Here is a 19,069-nt window from a genome sequence, read left to right as displayed (position 1 = left end):
AGGTCACATGCTATGGACTGGTCAGACCCTAGGTGGCAGACTACCATCAGCAAACGCATGAGAACTCTTGTCACCTGAGCAGAAGAAGCCAGGTGAGGGGTAAGTGATGAATCAGAGCGCACCTGAGAGCTCTATATCTCTTTGTTTACAATGTGCCCAACTAGTTAAATATACACTGTGATAAAATATCTATAAATGAACTTTACACATCATTCTGATGAATACAGTCTGGAGTCTAACGATTCTTCAGTTATGATGTATTCATGCGGGCGTAGAGTTTATTCATTTCTGTGTAGTTCTTCCTCAGCTTGTCATGTTTATGTCTGTGTACCTGGCCCTGAGAGTTTTACAGGAATGCCTATCAGCAGGCAGCTGGCTTGTTAAAAATACTCCAGGGATTCGCTCACGCCAGACATGCGGCACCGAAGTTTCTTCCACTCGACAAAAACGCAACAACAAGAGTCTCAGTTCGTTGGCACTGGGGCGTAGACGTTGAGGCAACAGTAATTAAAGTCTCTCACACACGCTTCCCCCCCACCACTCAGTGAGAGCAGATCGCGCCCGCGCAGTGCAACATAAAACTGACTGGATCACAGACCCCCCCCACCCCCGTGACCCCACACCAAAATGCTGTCAAACTTTTCTCCAAGAGAACGAGTCTTGAGAGTGGTTGAGAGACAGAAAGAGTCTTGAGGGTGGTTGAGAGACAGAAAGAGTCTTGAGGGTGGTTGAAGTCGGAACAACCGCAGCTATGCAGCGAGCCAAGCTGCGGGCTCCGGATCGCAGCAGAACCTCCCCCTCCGTCTGGAAGCTGTTGAGCCCTTATCCAGATGTGGACGCCTGATCTTTTTAATGATCCACTGGAGAAAAACAGAAACGGCGTTGAAATAAAACAAGCAAACGGGAGTGGAGGACACCAGCAACCTGCCTGTGTATGCCCCTTCTTAATTGCAGACATTTAGACATTAAATAATGAAACAATATCCGTCCGATTGGCCCGCTTGTATATTCTGGTGTTGATACTTTTACCGCACAGTTTCTTGTGTAACTGAAAAGCATGCTTTAATAAAGCGCAGGGACTTCAAGTGCGTGACCTTATGACACCAATGCTTCAGTTTGCAAAAATATGAGGAATTTATCTACCATCCATGAAAAAAAGGCCATTGCTAATATAGTCCACTCACATGTATGCGTGAATATGAACAAAATAGCATGAATTCCATGTAAAAACACACAGGCGGTAAATGCCTGTGTCTCTCACAGCAGGTGTTTCGTCCTTGGTCATCCTCCAGAGAGAACAGGTTGCACAGCTGTTAGGCGTGTGTGTGCACACATACTTGCGCAAGCACACACACACACACACACACACACTCTCTCTCTCTGTCTCGGGGAACAATGAGGCACATGATGAGAGAAAGCAAACATGCTTTGACTTGGCTGAACCCCGGGATTCTTGTCTGTGCAGCTCCGGCTGGGAGACGATGTCCCCTTTGAATGCAGCGAGCAGGACCAAACAAAAGCTGAGTGAGGAATCTCTGGGAAGCCGTCGCTGTTGGAGAAGAATGCTTCTTCTTCTTCTTCTTCTTCTTCTTACTGGTGACTCAGTGTGTGCGAGCCGAGTCTCAATCTGTCACTGTTAAGAGCTGCTTGTTCCTGGGAGCCAGTGAGCAGGCAGGAACCCTCTCACTGCCTACCTCACTCGCTCCAAATAAATCTAATGGCTGAACACAGGCTGGGGGAGAAAAGTACAGATAAATCACACTAATTACCCCCATTCAGCCATTCCACTGGCCTTCTGTCCAACTCCCAATGTAAACACGGTCTAAATTGCGCGGGATAAATTAATAATAGAAAACACAGGGGCTTTCTTTCATATTTTATGGGGTGAAAGTTAGTTTTATTTGCCATGGAATCCTATGGGTCTGTTTTCTCGCCATGTAAGGAGGCGGAGTGTTTCCTTCCTTCGCCCTGCGGTCCTGAGCCAAGCGGCTGTTACGTAACGGATACTTCTCATCCCTGATGGAGAGTTAACACGAGCAGTTGAACTGCAGCGCAGCGCAGCAGTGACTCCAGTGGGACCAACGAGCAGACTGGAGGCGACTGTTGGAGTTGGTTGTTGCGCCTGCGGATCTGCGCTGGAACTATTGTGTTGTTGTTGTTGTTGTTGTTGTTGTTGTTGTTGTTGTGGTTGTTGTTGATCCTTTTGATTATTTATTTTTTGGCCTCAAACTCTCTCGCAGTCTCACTTGGAGGGACTTTAAACGCAGCACATGGGGACACATGACGGTTGATGTGCAACCTCTTGAACGCCTGGAGGTGATTCTGCCGGACATGGGCAGCGGCACCAGCCGAGGGAAGAGGGTGGCGCCGGCGCGCGTGAGCGAGGCGCACGCGATCCTGCGCGTCAGTGCGCGCCACCGCGCGCAGCAGCCGGAGTGTCGCGGCGACGGGCGTGACCCCGAGCGCTCCTCCCGGGACGACGACGACGCCGCCATCGAAGCGGACGCGGACACCGCGGTTGCCGACGAGCAGGAGCAAAGCTGGGCTTGTGTGAAGAAAAGCCCCTCCAACCAGAAGAAGAAGAAGGTTGTTAAGAAGAAGGAGGAGGAGAAGAAGAAGAAGTCTAGAACTTACGGACTGTGTCGTTCCCGCCAGGAGGATGAAGAGTCTGGCGCGGAGGAGCCACGTGGGTCCCGGGACGTAAACAAACGGGCTTTTCTTCAAGTGGGGAAACAAACAGCGGCTCCGTCGGGTCACCTGACTGTAAGAACCTTCTCGAGTCCACAACGGCTCATTTTTTTATTTTCTGTTTTTAAAATGGCGTTTTTTAAGTATTACTTTTTCCCACGGTGGCTTCAACCTCCCCTTCCTCCTCCTCTTCCTCTTCTTCCACCGCCTCCTCTTCCTCCTCTTCCTCTTCCACCTCTTCCTCATCCTCATCTCTTTTAATATATTTATTCACAAATGCAGACGTACATATACCATTCATCTATCCAAACAAACAAAAGATTTCCCACCAAACAAACAAAAAACAGCAAAAAAAATAAATGAATAAAACAACAACCAGGCAACAACAAAACAGGAACACAGCATTACAAACACAATTGCCAGGATTTACCAGTACAGGTGAACATCCACCTCATTAACTAGAGTCAACATTGAAGCTTTTAAATATACGATTTGCTCTGATTTCTTTCTTATTTTTACAGCCTTTAATTGTCACAGCATATCGATGAAGCTCTAAAATAAGGAGATCAGCGTTTGGTTTGGAATCTGCCCATTTTTTTCTTGTGCATTTGAAATTTTCCAGGCCTCAGAATTAGTTGTACAAAGAAAAGCATATCATCTTCCAGATTTTTTTCAAAATCTTCTTCCTCCTCTCTTGTAGTCTTCCTCTCGGGCCTTCCTGACACAAGACGCTCCGCTGGAAGCTGTTCCCACACCGAAGAGGAAGCCGTAAGTGAACAGTCCCGATGAATCATTAATGGACGAGCTCAGCGGAGTAGTAAAAGCCGAGTTGGGGGTCCGTATCACATTCACTAGAGAGAGATTGAAATACGGCCTCCTTTATCCTCCGGGCGGATCAGATTAGTCCAGCAGCGCAGAAACAAACAAGTGTCTGTTGTTGCTGTTGTTATTGCGGGAGATGAGTGTGAAAAGCGGATGCTGTAAGGAAAAAAGATTTGTGTTCACCTGGCACCTCTTTCAATTTTATGTTGCTCCTTCTCTATGATTGTGTTGTATCTGATCGGTCATATGCTTCACTTTTCTTTGTCTACTGTTCTTTGCTTACTTAAGTAAAAGTAAGACAGTACAGTTTCTTGAATCTATTTGAGCAAAAAATGAGTGCACTATAGCGTTATTGAAGCAATTCATTTGTTGATCATTTTTGCAAAAATGAAAAAGTTGTGGCAGAATAATCTCGACTGACCTGTCCCCAAAGCCGAGCTACTCTAAAATATTGTCCACTGTTAGCTGGATCACTATAGCTCCACCTCAAGCAGCAACAACAAATTGCAAAAACAACAACAACAACAACAACAACAACAAAACCCTTTTAAGCCCAAAAGTAACAAGTGTTTTCTTTCCAATGTAAGGAGTACAAAGTACAGATATTTGTGTACAAATGTTGGGAGTAAAAGTTTTCAGAAAAATAAATACTCAAGTAAAGTACAGATACCTGAAAAATGTACATAAGTACAGTAACAAAGTATTTGTACTTTGTTACTTCCTCTGGGACACGCTGAGGCTGGTCAGAAACTTCGGTAAACTTCTTTGGTGTCAATGGAGGTTCCTTCATCATCTACACATCATCGCTGCATATCGAACCCCAACAACTGTAGACCTTGTCAATTGAGTGTTCATATCTCCTCCGTTAAACTAATCGTGTCTTCTTCCTTCCTTCCTTCCTTCTTCAGGACTTTTAGCAAATCGCAGAACTCCTCTCTCACGCCAGTCATCCTGTACGATGGCTCAGAAGAAGAGCTGATGGACACTATTGAGAGAGAGTTCAGCTGACCCAACCTGTCTTTGGAAATGTCTTCTGGTAGTGGGTTGCCAGAAGAAATGTACATAAAGAAAAGGAAAAAAACAAAACAAGGGAACCAGGGTTTCTGCTACTTTGGACAGCTGAAGGTTTTCTGTTTGTATTAAATTGATGTTGCATTGCCTTATTTCTTTCTGATTTTTTTTTCTTACCAAGTCTTATTTAATAGTGAGCAGGAGGTGTAATTGCAGAGTCATAACAGCAACTTGGAAGCAGCTCCAGGAGATTGTTCTCACAGCTCAGGTCAATGCAATGACAGAAGCCTCCTTTGGCTTGTTATCTGGGCTGATACTGTGTCACCGTCACCCCCGGGAGTCCCGCCACTCTCCCACAGAGAAAGACGCCTTTCTCCGCCGTACCTCATTACTTACTTCGCTCAGACCTGCCTGTTAATAGATAAAGAAGAGACTGCAGGGGGTTTGTCTTCAGTGGCTAACAGGGAATCTGGGGAAAGGGCTCTGGTTTTGGGTGGACGTTGCATTCTATAGGTTGTCGTTTTTCATGGGTTGCAGCCCCGCTACGGTATGAGCTAGTGTTGCTTATTTAAGGTTTCCTTCCTAACCGCAGCTTCTGAACTTCTCCACCCTGAAGGAATGTGAGGTAGACGCTGCGGCATTCGTTGTCAAACGTGCTGCCACCTAGCGGCCATACGTCGATACTCGCTGCTGCAGGTGACGTCTGTGATGAGATGAACTTTTGTTAGCGGGTTAAGTAACGCGACAAAGAACTGCCATTTTTCTGACCTCCATATCTGTAACTGCAAAAATATTTTTTCTCTCTTAAAAATTAGTCTCACTTTATTTATTAATAATAATAATAATAATAATAATAAAAAAAAAACAACTTGTGGCAAAACTGTGTTGGCGCCTTTTAATCATTGCAGTGATCAAATAATTTTTTGCTTTACTTGGGTATCAAGCCATACAATAAAATGTGCATTTGTAAAACCTTAAATACAACACAATAAAATATTTTTCACATTTCAAAAAAAATATTTAAAACGCTTCCCCCCACTGCATTTTGGTGTCAAAGGGAGTACAGTACTTTAGCAGGATAATGCATTGATTTGACAATTAAGACGACTAATATTTCTGCTTTTTCGTAGGCCTGTAAAAAGAAACCCGGCGCTTCACTGCTGTCTGTAGTTTGGTGGGCAGGCACGGGAGTTGATTTCTTAGCCCCTCATTGTCCTTCACATTCCTTGCAATATAATCTTCACAGATCCTGTCAGAATTAAAGACACATTGGCATTTTGAGAGAAAGACTTAGTTATTCTAAATGAGTTATTTGCACTTTTAGAATTGACAAATACAACAGCACAAATTTACCTGAAAAGAGGATAAGGTTGCATCTGGAAAACAAGTGCATCGTTGCAATGACCCTGAAAAAAAAATATTTCTCATATTTCTATTTCATCAGATTTCCTTAAAACAGCATTCATTTTTCATGCAGTTTTTCATCTGAAATTATGAGCATCATGTACTCACAGCTCAGTAATTATTTTCCACATTATTCATTTAGAAAGAAGATAATTCTGCTACTGGTATAGAATATTTAAAATAAACCTCTGCATCTCTTTGATACTTACAGTGTCCACAAGGAGGATGTAGTCACAACTTCCACCAAACACAATCACATCTGAGTCTTTGCCTGGAGAAGCTGTGTGCCACAGCCTTGGAAAAGGTTAAAAAGAATATGTGAACATGCAAAGACCCTTGGTCTCGCATAAATTTGAGCATAATTCAAAAATCAATCACGCCATATAATTATTAATGCAAAATCCAAACATTTAATAGCACCTTGGCTTATTCTTAAAGGGATGGTCGACCTCTCTCCATTTCTTCGTTTCAACATCAATCAACCACCCGTCACCTAAATTTTTTAGAGAAATCAGTTTAATTAGGGGAAAGGACTGAAGTAATGTAGAACTGAAAAGGACGGCTTTTCTTTGAAATTTCCTTACTCATCGGTTTACAGTCTATACTGAGACCTCCAAACAGGAACAAAGAGCTGTCCGATACTGCTGTGAGTGTATGCCAGGATCTGCCGACTGGAGTCGGAGATGTTGGGACTCTGGAAAGCACATTCAATGCAACACTGTTAATAAAAACCACTGGAACATTATAATTAGGAAAAAATATCAAATTATTGAAAAACGAATTTTAAATTTAGCAGAGAAAATGTTCTATAACTCTCGTGGTCGTCCTCAGACGAGCTAACTAGTGCTGTTCATTTTTTGGGGAAAATGTGACAAGTGACAATAACTATATGTCGATGATTTGTTGTGACCCATGAAGCAATTTCTTGTCAAAGTCAAAAAGAGTCACATACATTTCTGACCACGTCCAAGTCTCAAGATCCAGGCAGTGAATGTCACTCGTCCTGGTTTCCTGAATCAAATAACAAGACATAAACATTTTTCAACATAAATCATTCACCTTCAAGACTGATTCATTAAAAAAAAAGTGAAGAAAAATACATTTCAAGTTTGATGAGTTCTCACCATAACTCTACCTCCACAAATGTAACCTCGATGTCCCAGTGTGGCGCTGGCGTGAGCAGCCCTAGGGGCGGGAGCACGGCCCTGCACACAGTGACCAGCGACGTAAAAACCATCACTATTGCATTATAATTATATATATATATAGTATCATCATTGTATAAAACCAGGATCAATCTAACATGTGTTTTTGGCTCACTCCAACCAGCCTCTGCTGGGTTAAATACGTGAACCTCATTGTTCCATCCCCAGAAGACGTCTTCCACCTACAAACACAAACAGATAAAATAAAAGAGGCAAATTATTCTCTTTTTATGCCAACAAAACAAATAATAAAATATGAAACACATTTTAAAAAAAATGACTCTGATGCAGACTGTGCTGCATTTATAGACAATAACAAACCTTACCCATGATGCTTCGTCCACAATGAAGTTTTTGTTCTGGCTGTTGACATCAGTCAGTAGTTTGTGACCATATCCTCCAAAGTAGATAAGCCTGAAATAAAATGGTTAAAAATGTCAACAATTGCTGACATCATTCATGTATCAATCATGAGAGGGCCTCTTCACATTTCTACTTCAACAAATGTATTTGGAAATACAAACATGTATATATGGAACAATTTATGGATTGTTTACTGTCTAATAGTCTCAAAATCATACATGTAATATTGTTAAATAAATAGAGCTTTTTCTTTTGTTGGTACTCTGCTCATGAAAATTAGCATTTTAGGTTACCTGCCATTGTAAACCCAGCAGGACAGTTTGTCCCGAGGAGAAGGAGCTCTGCCGCTCTCATGCATGATCTTCCGCCACATGTACTTGTGGTCAGTCAGGTTGACACAATAGATCTGTGGTGAATCAAATGGTGAAAAAGCTGTAAAATGTATAAAGATGTTTGTTTGCATCTCCTCAGGGGCTGAGATGTTTTTGTCGCCACTACAACATAAAGCAGGTTTTATTTTAAAAAGCAATTTAAATGGCAAAACCCCTTAACTCAAGGAGATTTCAGTGTGAAGATTAAACCACGAGTGAAAATAAACAAGTACTCCACATAAAGTAGACCACATAATTTACTGTGTAGCACATTAGTAGTTGTCCTTACCAGATTGGTCTGTCCATTGTCATCACAACCACCAAATATGTACATATGTCCATTCAGGCAGCAGCCACACGTCCCAGACATGGCGGGCGGAACTTCCCCTGTCATGTGAAACACTTGCCTACAAAAAAGAAGGGTGGATCAGAGGCCCAAAAAATGTCAAAAAAAATGTCAGCTTAGGCTGCCTTGTTTCCTGCGTACAAGTTCACAAATAATGCCACACATTCCAACAGATCCTAGGTTCACAGAAAACTTCAAGCAATTTCACAGATACATGCGACCTAACTGAATGGTGTCAGTTTTGGACAGAAATGAACAGGTCCTAGTCTAGAAACTGTCAATAACAGCATCCAACACACAAAAAAAACAACAACAGGATATTGTGTTTATTTAATAAACTTACCATAAGCCTTGCTCCAGGTCGTACACCCAGATTTCATCACTTGGTAGGAAAACCTCGTCATCAGCAACCGACTAGAAAATGAAAGTAAAGAAGGTATGGCTTTTTGTGTGAGTTGTTGCTGCTGTGGTAGTACAAGTCACAAATGCAAATAATGATACAAGTCAATCTTTCTGTCCTCCCCATTTTCCATGTTCATCAGCTGTTACTGCTGCCCATGTATGTACTAGTGATTGAATAATGGAGTATTTGTCATGGCAATACTTCATTTAAAAAAAAATTATAATAATTTAATCGATGATACAGAAAATTCCCATTAAAATGACATGCATATTTTTCTCACTGCATTTCTCTAAATATCCAGTTTTGTTGTCCAATGTAACAAACGCCAACGTCAACATTCTGTGTTTACTTCCTCCATCACCAACTCGCCCGAGTACTTGGCTCAGAAAAATGGCCCGAAACATCGCGGACGGCGCTTCTGCTAATGTTTCGCTATGTGTGTTTTCCTCACCATGTAACCTCCCCACACATACAGCAGGTTGTCCTCAGCCACAGCCGTGTGTCCGCTCCTCTCCCGGGCTACCACCTCTGAGAAGTGCCTCTCAAAGGCTGAATCCATGGTTGGTGGCTATTCATAGAAAAAAACCAAGACATGTCTTTGAGACTAAAATAACCCCATTCGCCTAAACATGTCACCTGCATTTCGAACTGCGGCAGTTCCTTCATTGTAGTAACACTCACATGCGACGTTACAAAACAGATAGCAATCTTTGAAGAAGGGAGGTGAATTACGTAGTATTTACGTGTTAATATGTTCCCAGAGAAAAACATGAGGAAAAACGACTCGTGCGAAACACCGAATGATATTTTAAAAAAAAAAACAACAACAACATAATTCAACCATATATATACCTACACAAACATGTTTTTGTATGTGTTGATATATATGTTGTTGAATTTCTCTCAAAAAGCATATGTAATGCACTTACCAACACTTCGCGGTCACGATGCACTTTTTGCTGTCGTGCGTTTTTTTTCTCATGTTTTGACATGAACCACACAGCGGACAGACAGACGGAAGTTTTTCCAGGAACGACATATTTACACAATAAAACACACTTCCGGTCCCTTTCTTCCTATCAAAACAAAAGTCTCAATTTAGTTTTTTTTTTTTTTTACTTTTTTACTTTTACTTTTACATTTTACTTTATTGAAGGAAAATAAAAATAGTGTGCAATAGAGTGCAATACGTCACAAGTACACGAAAATGAAGTTCGTGATCAAAAACACCCGATGAGACACCGGATTGCCGGATGACAATAAAAATACAAGCTGTGGCCAACAATTCTTGATCTCGCGACATCACTAGTGGAAGTGACGTAATACAGACGGAAGTTGACATTTAGCGCCAAGTCTTGAGAGTTGTGCGGGGAAAACCATGGATGTTACTCGCAAAATAAAGACAAAAGTCAACGCTGGTTTTAAGATGCGGGGACTTATACTGCGACCGTAAGTTCCTTGACGCTGTACGCATGTTGAATCAATTATTTTATGTCAAGTGCCGATGTTTAGCCATTTCTTAACTCTAAATGCTGTTATGGGCCAGACGCGACCATTACTTGCTAAGAATTGTCTGAGTTCAATTATATTTTAACTCACGAAAACGTATTCTAAAGTGTTGCCTTGATTATTAATAAAAATATGTATTTTCTCATAAGTACTTGCAATTATAGATACAGTAATTTTCTTTATAAGCTCAATTAAGATGGGAGGTGTTATAATTGTCATATTTCTCCTATGTCATCTTCAGAAAATTGAATTGAATTGAATTAAATTGATGTATTTGTTTTGGTTATCTCAGAGAGGCCAGCAGATACCTAGTGGAAGTGCTGGAGGCTGTCAGTCCCCCTGAGGTGGATGATGTCATTGAAAGGGTCCTGGATGCTGTGGAAAAACAACCACGTGAGTAAAGCTGCACCAGCAACCTCAAGAATCTAAAAAAGAAAAAATCAGAACTCCTACAAAGATACACTTGAGTCTTACCAGCAGTTTTTAAGTTGAGCTACAGTTGATTTTCACTGTTTACAAACTGAATGTTCATAGTAATAAGCAAACAGTTGTCTGACTTTTGGTTTGATGTCTCTTTTGGTTTCACTACAGTGTCCTCCAGCATGATCGAGCAGTCTGTGGTGGAAAGCGCTGTGCAGGATTGCACTCAGTCTTGTGATGAGGCCATGTAAGTCTTGTGATCACTCCTTTAGTCTGTTAAATGTCTAATTGTGAATTTAATCTTTACTATACAGTTTTAAAATTAAAACATTCTGTTTTAATTTGTGTCTTAGCTATTTTGCCTAGTGATAGCATTATGCACAACCTAAAAGTTGACATGTGAACAGAGGTGTCATGTTATAAATAAATAAATGTGTAAAATATGTCACTTAAGGAAATATGCTTATCATGTTGATGATGTACGGTCTGCAATTCCATCCTGTCTATATTTAATGTCATAAAAGCAAAGAAACCACTTTTTGCTGCTTTACAGTGTCTCTACATGCAGTTATATGTTTCATTTGTTATTAGGTAAAAATCTCAATTGTGTAGCTTTTACTTGCAGAGATAATGTTTTCAATATCATTGGAGCCTTTGATGTGCCGCGATACATTTACAGTGTGGAGCGAAAGAAATTTGTCCCGTAAGTAAAAATTGGACTAATTCTAAGATTCTTGCTGCATGTGATGGATCTTGCCCTGACACAGTATTCTTTTGAATTTATTTTTTTTCTTAGCCTCAGTATGACAACTCATCCTGCTCCTAGTCTTTGCGGTACGGCCAAAGACAAAGCTGAATTGTTCCGGGAGCGCTACACCATCCTACAACAGGTCGCTACACCCTTTATGACCAAATAGTCAGTTTAAGCGTTGATCCGGCTTATTTGCTACTTCATGTACACCAGTGCATAAGGGTTGAATGTTGCATTTATTGAGACTTTGTTTTACAGCGAATACATCGACATGAGCTTTTCACCCCACCAGCTGTTGGAGCAGCTGTTGAGGAGGGCCAAAACAAATTTCAGGTAAGAGGCGGAATAGTTGGAAACAACATAGACATAAAACAAATTCACATTTTAACCATGAGGGTTTTGTTTTGGTTTCTTTCTTGCATTTATCTGTTCTAGCTCAGGACTATTGAAGCACTTCTTGGGAGCTCGGCCAAAGTGGGAGAGGTGATTGTATTCGGGATGGTCACACAGCTCAAAGAGGTAACATTTCAGAAAAAAAGGTTTTTGTAGTGACTGTTTTTCCAAGCACTTTTTGAAACTTTTCACAATTTCTTATAGGGTAAATTTTACCTGGAGGACCTAAGTGGAACAGTGCAGCTGGACATGTCCAAAGCAATATCCTTTCAAGCACAAAGCTCTCTGCATAATAATATAGTATTGTTTGGCTGTTGATGCTTTCAAAATGCAAATAGTCCTTAATTTGTTTTGCACCAGTTTCACAGCGGCTTGTACACAGAATCCTGCTTTGTGTTAGTAGAGGGTAAGGTAGCTTATTATTTCACAAGTGCATCAGGACAATGGAAATAAATTCACAGAGGTGTGGCTGACGTTTCCTTTCATCCTTCAGGCTGGTACGAAGACTCTGTTTTTCATGTCAATGGTTTTGGGTTTCCACCAACGGAGCCATCTTCAGCCACCAGGTCAGTGGATTAGAAGGACAGTGAGAAGAGACTTTCTGATTGGATCTATAAATGTTGAGCATTTGCCACATTAAGCTCTGTGGAAGCAAACATGGCAATGACAGGCAGAATAAATTCTGTTCTTTTTTACAAGGAAAAACTTAGCTTGTTAACCAGCTGTGTTTGGAAAGTCAACACCTGTGCTGTTCAACGAGTGATGTGCCCTTCATCACTTTGCAAACTTCCCTTTATTACCAGGGCATACTACGGTGATATAAACTTCTTTGGCGGCCCGTCAGCCACTTCTGTGAAGGCCTCGGCGAAGCTCAGGCAGCTGGAGGAGGAGAACGAGGATGCAATGTTTGTCATTGTTTCGGATGTGTGGCTGGATAACATTGAAGTGGTGGAGAAGCTCGGCCTTATGTTCTCAGGTCTGTTTTAGTATCTTCACTTCAACTTGACACACAAACTGTCTGCACTCAGTGACGCGCAAGTGATTAACCCCCCGTTTTTCTTCCAGGTTATGCCTCCATGCCTCCAACTTGTTTTATCTTTTGTGGTAACTTCTCATCTGCCCCGTATGGAAATGCACAAATTAAATCGCTTAAAGGTAGTGATTTCACTGCAGATTTGAAATCTGTGTTGAATGCAGGAAACACAGAATAATTATTATTTTTCCCTTTGCTAGAGTCCTTGAAGGCTCTTGCTGATGTCATATGTGCCCATCCCAACATCCACAATGGGTAGGCTTGAGTAAAGTTATCGCAGGGATTTCCTCCATGAACTGTTCGTAATTGAATCTTTTCATTATGTGCCAACAGAAGTCGCTTCGTTTTTGTTCCTGGCCCTGAAGATCCTGGACCAGGCACCATCCTACCAAGGTAGGACTTCATAAACCTTTGCTTGTTAAAGTCATAATGTTCTTGTTATTGACATTACAGTCATTTTTTTCCCAGGCCTCCATTGGCAGAGCACATCACAGAGGACTTTAGACAGAGGGTGCCCTTCTCTGTATTTGCTACGAACCCCTGCAGGTAAAAAAAAAAAAAAAAAAGGAACAAAACACACAACTGTATTGGTTGATGAATAATATTGTATAACTTCTTCAACATCTGTGTTCAGATGTGTGGCAGTTTCTAAATAGAAAAAAATGAACAGCATCTATCTTCTGATTTTGGATGTGGTTTAGCGCTGTACAAATAAAGGTTGATTGATTGATTGATTTATTGATTTATTGATTTATTGTTGTCCTATTAGAATCCAATATTGCAGTCAGGAGATCGTCGTCATCAGGGAGGACCTGGTCAACAAGATGTGCAGGAACTGCATCCGGTTACCCAATGACAGTCTTGACATTCCCAACCACGTCAGTGCCGCTTCTCTGTGCAAATCTTCATACATGTATATAATTCTGAATCAGAATACTTCATTAATCCATTTCAAATGTAGTTGTTTGGTTCTTTCATCAAGCGTGGTGATTAGTTTCATGTGTCCCTGTGTAAAACTGAGCACATCTGAAAGTAAAAGTGAAACGGAAAATGCAAAAATCCTCTTTAACACTCTTTTCATCTGGTTTTGCTTCTCTAATTCTCTCCAGTTTGTGAAGACCATCTTATCCCAGGGTCACTTGACTCCTCTACCGCTGTATGTCAGTCCTGTGTTCTGGGCATTTGACTACTCAATGCGTGTCTACCCAGTCCCCGATGTACTAATATTTGCTGATAAGTATGACCCCTTCAGCGTCACCAACACAGACTGCCTCTGTATCAGCCCGGTGAGAAGCAGGACTTCATGCAGTTGCTCTTTATAATTCTGTAAAAATGTCTTGTTTTGGACTGTCACAATGAAGGCATTTGAGATGTTTCAGTGATATTTTATATTCTTTCTACAGGGCTCTTTCCCAAGAAGTGGATTTACATTTAAAGTATACTACCCATCCAACAGGACTGTAGAAGACAGGTGAGTTTCACTCTTGTCTGTGTGTGATAAAGATGAATGAAGAGAATGGTTCTGAACTGAAATCATTTGTGTTTTTGTCTTGACAGCAAACTTCAAGGACTGTAGGGATAATATGGCTCTTTTAACAAGAGACATTGTCATCAAATTTGTATATTGTCAGTGTAAACTGCAGCACTGTTTTATATATGATGTTTTATCTCTTGCTGTTTGTTCATGTGTATAATGTGTATAATAAAATGATGTGTACTAACTGAGTTTATTGACATCTTGATTAGCAGTTCCCAGCACCACCCACTTTTACAATCCTTTTTACATATACTGTAATAAAGAATTGTTGCATCAGCTACAACATGTTTTAAAAGGTGTACTGTAAAATGTCCTTAAATTTATGTCTAGGATGTATTATTTTAGTGTTCCCTTTATTTTTTATGAGCAGTGTATGACCAAGATATGTGGATTGATGTGGCAAATGAAAAAAAAATGTTATAATGTAATATATATTTTATATGAAGGGTGGCTATTCTAGATCTAAAATATGAAACGTGTTTGAGTTATTTCACACTTTTTTGTTTAATACATATTCCACGTTTTCATTTTTAGTTTTGATGCCTTGAGTGACAATCTACAATGTAAATAGTCATGAAAATGAAATGGAAAAAAAACATTCAATCAGAAGTGTTTCTAAACTTTTGACAGGTAGTGTATATTGAATGGAGAGGAGGGGAAAAAAACAATTCTTATGAAAATTTTAGACTTAATTTCGCCGGCTACCAACAGGGGCAGTCGCGTTCAGTTTGTCGCAACAGAAGAAGAGAAATCCGCCTGGAAACCTCTTCCACTGTCTCTGCGAGTGCGAGGTGCGAGCAATTGACAACAAAATAGTGATTTTAACTTTGGACTACTGGAGAGAACCTCACAAAAATGCTGTTTTGATATTCAAAGAAAACTCACTTGGCCAGGTAAAGTCACGACAGACGGAAATGTGTCACTCGGTTCTCACCAAAGACGCACTTAACGTTTGTGTGTGACGGGTAATAAACACAGACTAGTTATTTAGACAAGCTGACTAGCAAGTTTCGTCAAATTTAGACGAGTTTTTAAATTTATGGACGTTGTTTAACGACTGGGGGCGAATCGGTCATTGCCGGTTTTGGACGCATGTTTTGGCGTGTGCTCTCGGTGTCCACGACACTTGCTAACTAAAGGAGCAGCGAACGTATTTTAACCGCGTAACCTAATTTGCTAAGCAAGCAAGCAATGTAGGTCAGTAGTAACCTCTCCTGCTACCCAACATGATCCTTTCCGTTGACCCAATTCACAGCTCCGCTGGTTAACCTTCGCGGCAGCGACACAAGTTGCTTTGACGTCGTTCCTCGCATAGTTTGATTTATCGAGTATGTCTTTGTTGACATCGCTACTTCCGGTATTCTGGCACCCGAAGTCGCTGCAGAATCTCCTCGGGAGGTCCGGCGTTTCGTTTACTGACGTCACAGTGTTCTCCGTTTACAAATCATTAGACTATCTTATTAGTTAATCGACTAATCGCATTTCCATCTGCGAATCTCCTCAGATTTTTGCTCCCTGTGTCGATAGGGAGCAGACATGGAAGAGAGGATGGCAGAGCCGGCGGAAGAAGTCGCCCAGCAGCCTGAGAATGAAGACTCGGACGGGGAGGAAGGTGGAAGGATGTTTGCCTGGGTGGTGAATGACAATATGGAAGAGGACGATGAGGAGGAGGAGGAGGAGGAGGAGGAGGAGGAGGACGTGGATGTGGAAGATGAGCAGCCATTGGACACTGAAGCGTCGGAGTCGTTTGAGCTTGATGCCCCAGCAGAGCGCAGCGGCCATATAGCAGTAGTTTATGAAAACATCATGTATTTGTGGGGCGGATACAAAGTGAGTACATTGACAAGCACACCCTTCTATCGATAAACACATTTAAAACAGATCCTAACATTTTGTTTTCTTTGACGAACAAGAATTCTCGAATCCACGGATTCTTCGACTTGTATCTGCCGAGGAATGAAATCTGGACGTACAACATGGTGTCAGGAGCGTGGTAGGCCAAGCTTTCACACACACCTGTGTCCCCATGTGAACGTGATGTAACCTGAACACTCATAAAAGCACAGATCCCTGTTCTTTCCAGGACCAAGCATGTGGCCGGAGGTAATCTGCAAACATCCATGTCGGGCAGCTGTGCGGTCTGTGTGGACGGAGTCCTGTATCTGTTTGGGGGTCATCACGCCAGGGGAAACACAAACAGGGTACAGTTGTTGTGGTGTTTGCCCATGTGTATATGCTGCATGTGGAACATTTTTTCAGTTGCGCCTCCTGTAAGGTTGCGATATTGTTTGCAGTATTGTTTTGGAGATGGTGTTTTGCACTGTGCTCTGCAGATCTACCGGCTCCCCCTCAGAGCCTCCAGCTTTGTTTGGGAAGAAATGAAGGATCTGAAAGGACTTTCTCCTTCTTGCAAGGACAAGCTGGGCTGCTGGGTTTACAAGAACAGGTGAGGCACAAATTCTTTGTTTGGCCCTTGAATTTTGCTTTACACAAGCAAGAGTGTCAGATGTCAGTTATTTACTTTTCACTGTTAACAAACCATCTTTTATCTTATAATTTGCATCAGTTCAGTTTACGATAAAAACATATATATATTCTGATATCCTTTTCCATTTTCCACAGACTAATATTTTTTGGGGGCTATGGTTATGCCGCACAAGGACCTCATCGAGGGACTTATGAATATGATGAATTATCTTCATTTGGGGTCAGTAAACCAGCTCGCTTGAAAACGCTGCCATCGATTTGTTTGACGCGTCAAGAATAGTTTTGTCTTCTGTTTTCTGAACAAAGGCTTTTACAATTTTTGTTGCGGGCTCTTATGTAACATGTTGGACTGCTGCCACAGGGGGACAGTCCAGGGCGAGGCTGGAATAATCACGTTCACATCCTTGACCTGGAGACGTCTACGTGGAGTCAGCCTGTCACCACGGTTAGCCCAAGACGCAGCACAGCACACTTTTAAAGGTGTTTGGAATAACTACGCTGAAGTCTTCTCAAGATATCAAGTGTGACACTCTTCCTTTCTGTATGGTTTGACCCAGGGAAACAGGCCGTTACCCAGAGCAGCTCATGCCTGTGCCACAGTTGGGAACAGGGGATACGTGTTTGGTGGAAGATACAAAGTAAGGAAGTGAATATAAATCAGAAAGTTGTGTATTTGTTCAGCTTTCATGATGGGAATCTGCCGTTGTCTTGCTTCAATTTACATCTCTTTTGCACCACAGGATTACAGATTGAATGACCTGTATTACATAAACCTGGACACCTGGGAATGGCATGATATGTAAGTTCCTAGAGGACCATCGTTCAGTCAGCGATGACGGCTTTCAGAGCCATGGGATATACTCCAGCCCGATTGCACGGATTCCCAGTTGCATTCCAAACGCTGTGTTTCTCATTCTGTGTCTTGTCCTGCGACCCCTTCTCCACTGCAGTAGAAGCGTCCCTCAGCATGGTCCAGTGGGCCGGTCTTGGCACTCCTTCACACCAGTCTCATCAGATCACATCTTCTTATTTGGAGGTTTCACCACAGAGCGGGAAACGCTGAGTGAGTCAAACATTCTATTCCATCAGGGCAAAAAAAGAAAAAGAGAGAAAGATTCCAAGCCGTCCTGAGTGCATAGTGCCTGTCCTGTTTCTTTTCAGGTGATGCTTGGCTGTACTGTGTGAGCAAAAATGAATGGAAGCCTTTCAAACACAACCACACGCAGAGACCAAGGTTAGTCTCACTTAATCCACTCAACACTAATGCCCCTGCGCTTTAGATGAGAATTGAGCCAAATGACGGTCTTCTCTTTGTCCCCTGTGTCTCAGACTGTGGCACACAGCATGTTTTGGGCCTGAAGGGGAAGTGTTTGTGTTTGGAGGATGTGCCAACAATCTGCTGTCTCAACACAGAGCTGTAAGACTGATGCACACATGATACATCAATTAATGCACAATTTTTTTTATTCTAAATGCACAATTTTCAACTGAACTTGATTTTCTCCAATACTCTTTATTTGAATGACAGGAGCACAGCAGTGAATTGCTAGTTTTTAATGTGCAGCCCAAGTCGCTTTTTCGGTGAGTGCTAAAGTGGTGCGATCATTTATTTGTCTATTGTATTGCGCAGAGGTAGTAAGATTTTCTCCTTTATTCAGATTGTGCACTGAGGCCATTCTGCAGCACAGGGACTGCCTGTCTCGTCACTGGGACTGCCTGCCTAAACACCTCTTGCACGGCCTCAAACGGAGGATGGCGAGCGCCAACACGCTGGGCTCGTAGGCTGAAGGAAACCATCAGTGTTTAGTGTCAAATGTTTAGACAGGAGAGTGTGCATATGTGAACACGACAAGTCCTGTTAGAGTTTTACTTCCATGTCTTGACTCTTGAAGACGGCAGCTTTGAAAGTGGGTCCGGGGGTCACACGCATCAGTCAGGAACACGTTTGCTTCAGCTGTTCAGTGACGCCTGTAACAGTTTCCAGCTAAACTGTCAGATTTAAAGTTCTAATTTGTCACTGACTTGCAACTGATGTTTTGTTTTGATAAACTCATCTTTTCTGAAGATACATAATTTATAAATTAACTTATCTTTGTGAGATGAGACTCCTTTACTTTTTTTTTTTTTTTAACGGCACTTAAAGTTATGATTACTTATTATGATAATGGGAGCTAGATGGCCACATCAGTGAAAAGCTTAAAGTGTCAGTGGGAGTTTGTACATCTTTGCCTGGTTTGCACAGTGCTCCTTTCGTGTATTTTGGATTGTAGAATACCGTGTACGTTGTTATGGAAATAATAAATACACAACATTATCTTGACAGATC

The 19,069-nt window shown here is 41.7% G+C and overlaps 4 protein-coding genes across 8 annotated transcripts; 3 read left to right on the top strand and 1 right to left on the bottom strand.

Annotated features, from left to right (window-relative positions):
- The first annotated feature begins 1,928 nt into the window (after positions 1-1,928).
- Positions 1,929-4,670, top strand: LOC142883292 (uncharacterized). 2 transcript variants are annotated; one of them, XM_076018051.1, is made up of 4 exons: positions 1,929-2,586; positions 2,656-2,763; positions 3,389-3,456; positions 4,419-4,670. In XM_076018051.1, exons 1-4 carry the CDS (start codon positions 2,281-2,283, stop codon positions 4,516-4,518), a joined length of 582 nt encoding a protein of 193 aa, XP_075874166.1. In that variant the 5' UTR covers positions 1,929-2,280; the 3' UTR covers positions 4,519-4,670. The 2 variants fall into 2 exon arrangements, with proteins under 2 accessions (XP_075874166.1, XP_075874165.1); XM_076018050.1 differs by having other exon boundaries at positions 1,952-2,763.
- A 731-nt stretch (positions 4,671-5,401) lies between these two features.
- LOC142883290 (kelch domain-containing protein 1) lies at positions 5,402-9,694 on the bottom strand. 2 transcript variants are annotated; one of them, XM_076018048.1, is made up of 14 exons: positions 9,543-9,694; positions 9,065-9,181; positions 8,554-8,624; positions 8,154-8,271; positions 7,787-7,899; positions 7,457-7,544; positions 7,229-7,312; positions 7,050-7,130; positions 6,878-6,936; positions 6,510-6,619; positions 6,346-6,418; positions 6,135-6,219; positions 5,875-5,927; positions 5,402-5,770 (listed from the first exon to the last, which is right to left on the bottom strand). In XM_076018048.1, exons 1-14 carry the CDS (start codon positions 9,603-9,605, stop codon positions 5,629-5,631), a joined length of 1,257 nt encoding a protein of 418 aa, XP_075874163.1. In that variant the 5' UTR covers positions 9,606-9,694; the 3' UTR covers positions 5,402-5,628. The 2 variants fall into 2 exon arrangements, with proteins under 2 accessions (XP_075874163.1, XP_075874164.1); XM_076018049.1 differs by lacking the exon at positions 5,875-5,927 and having other exon boundaries at positions 5,630-5,770.
- A 203-nt stretch (positions 9,695-9,897) lies between these two features.
- On the top strand, positions 9,898-14,419 carry pole2 (polymerase (DNA directed), epsilon 2). 2 transcript variants are annotated; one of them, XM_076018046.1, is made up of 19 exons: positions 9,898-10,062; positions 10,415-10,515; positions 10,714-10,789; positions 11,168-11,245; positions 11,339-11,432; positions 11,552-11,626; positions 11,729-11,812; positions 11,891-11,947; positions 12,044-12,092; positions 12,180-12,252; positions 12,490-12,662; positions 12,752-12,841; positions 12,920-12,974; positions 13,053-13,112; positions 13,188-13,265; positions 13,489-13,597; positions 13,829-14,005; positions 14,123-14,190; positions 14,277-14,419. In XM_076018046.1, exons 1-19 carry the CDS (start codon positions 9,992-9,994, stop codon positions 14,293-14,295), a joined length of 1,587 nt encoding a protein of 528 aa, XP_075874161.1. In that variant the 5' UTR covers positions 9,898-9,991; the 3' UTR covers positions 14,296-14,419. The 2 variants fall into 2 exon arrangements, with proteins under 2 accessions (XP_075874161.1, XP_075874162.1); XM_076018047.1 differs by lacking the exons at positions 9,898-10,062; positions 10,415-10,515 and having other exon boundaries at positions 11,155-11,245.
- Positions 14,420-14,981: 562 nt separating this feature from the next.
- klhdc2 (kelch domain containing 2) lies at positions 14,982-19,068 on the top strand. Of its 2 annotated transcripts, none has more exons than XM_076018042.1 (14): positions 14,982-15,149; positions 15,784-16,086; positions 16,170-16,249; positions 16,340-16,457; positions 16,590-16,702; positions 16,879-16,963; positions 17,105-17,188; positions 17,301-17,381; positions 17,484-17,542; positions 17,694-17,806; positions 17,905-17,977; positions 18,073-18,160; positions 18,272-18,324; positions 18,402-19,068. In XM_076018042.1, the coding sequence occupies exons 2-14, from the start codon at positions 15,793-15,795 to the stop codon at positions 18,523-18,525; spliced, it is 1,365 nt and encodes a 454-aa protein (XP_075874157.1). In that variant the 5' UTR covers positions 14,982-15,149; positions 15,784-15,792; the 3' UTR covers positions 18,526-19,068. The 2 variants fall into 2 exon arrangements, with proteins under 2 accessions (XP_075874157.1, XP_075874158.1); XM_076018043.1 differs by having other exon boundaries at positions 14,984-15,149; positions 17,697-17,806.
- The last annotated feature ends 1 nt before the right edge of the window (position 19,069 follows it).

This window comes from Nelusetta ayraudi, unplaced genomic scaffold (genome assembly GCF_046127955.1).
Source record: "Nelusetta ayraudi isolate G7.1 ecotype Tasmania unplaced genomic scaffold, CSIRO-AGI_Nayr_v1 ptg000007l, whole genome shotgun sequence".
Lineage (NCBI taxonomy): Eukaryota > Metazoa > Chordata > Actinopteri > Tetraodontiformes > Monacanthidae > Nelusetta > Nelusetta ayraudi.
Note: the sequence above shows the minus strand (reverse complement) of the source record. Positions and strands in the feature narration are given on the sequence as shown.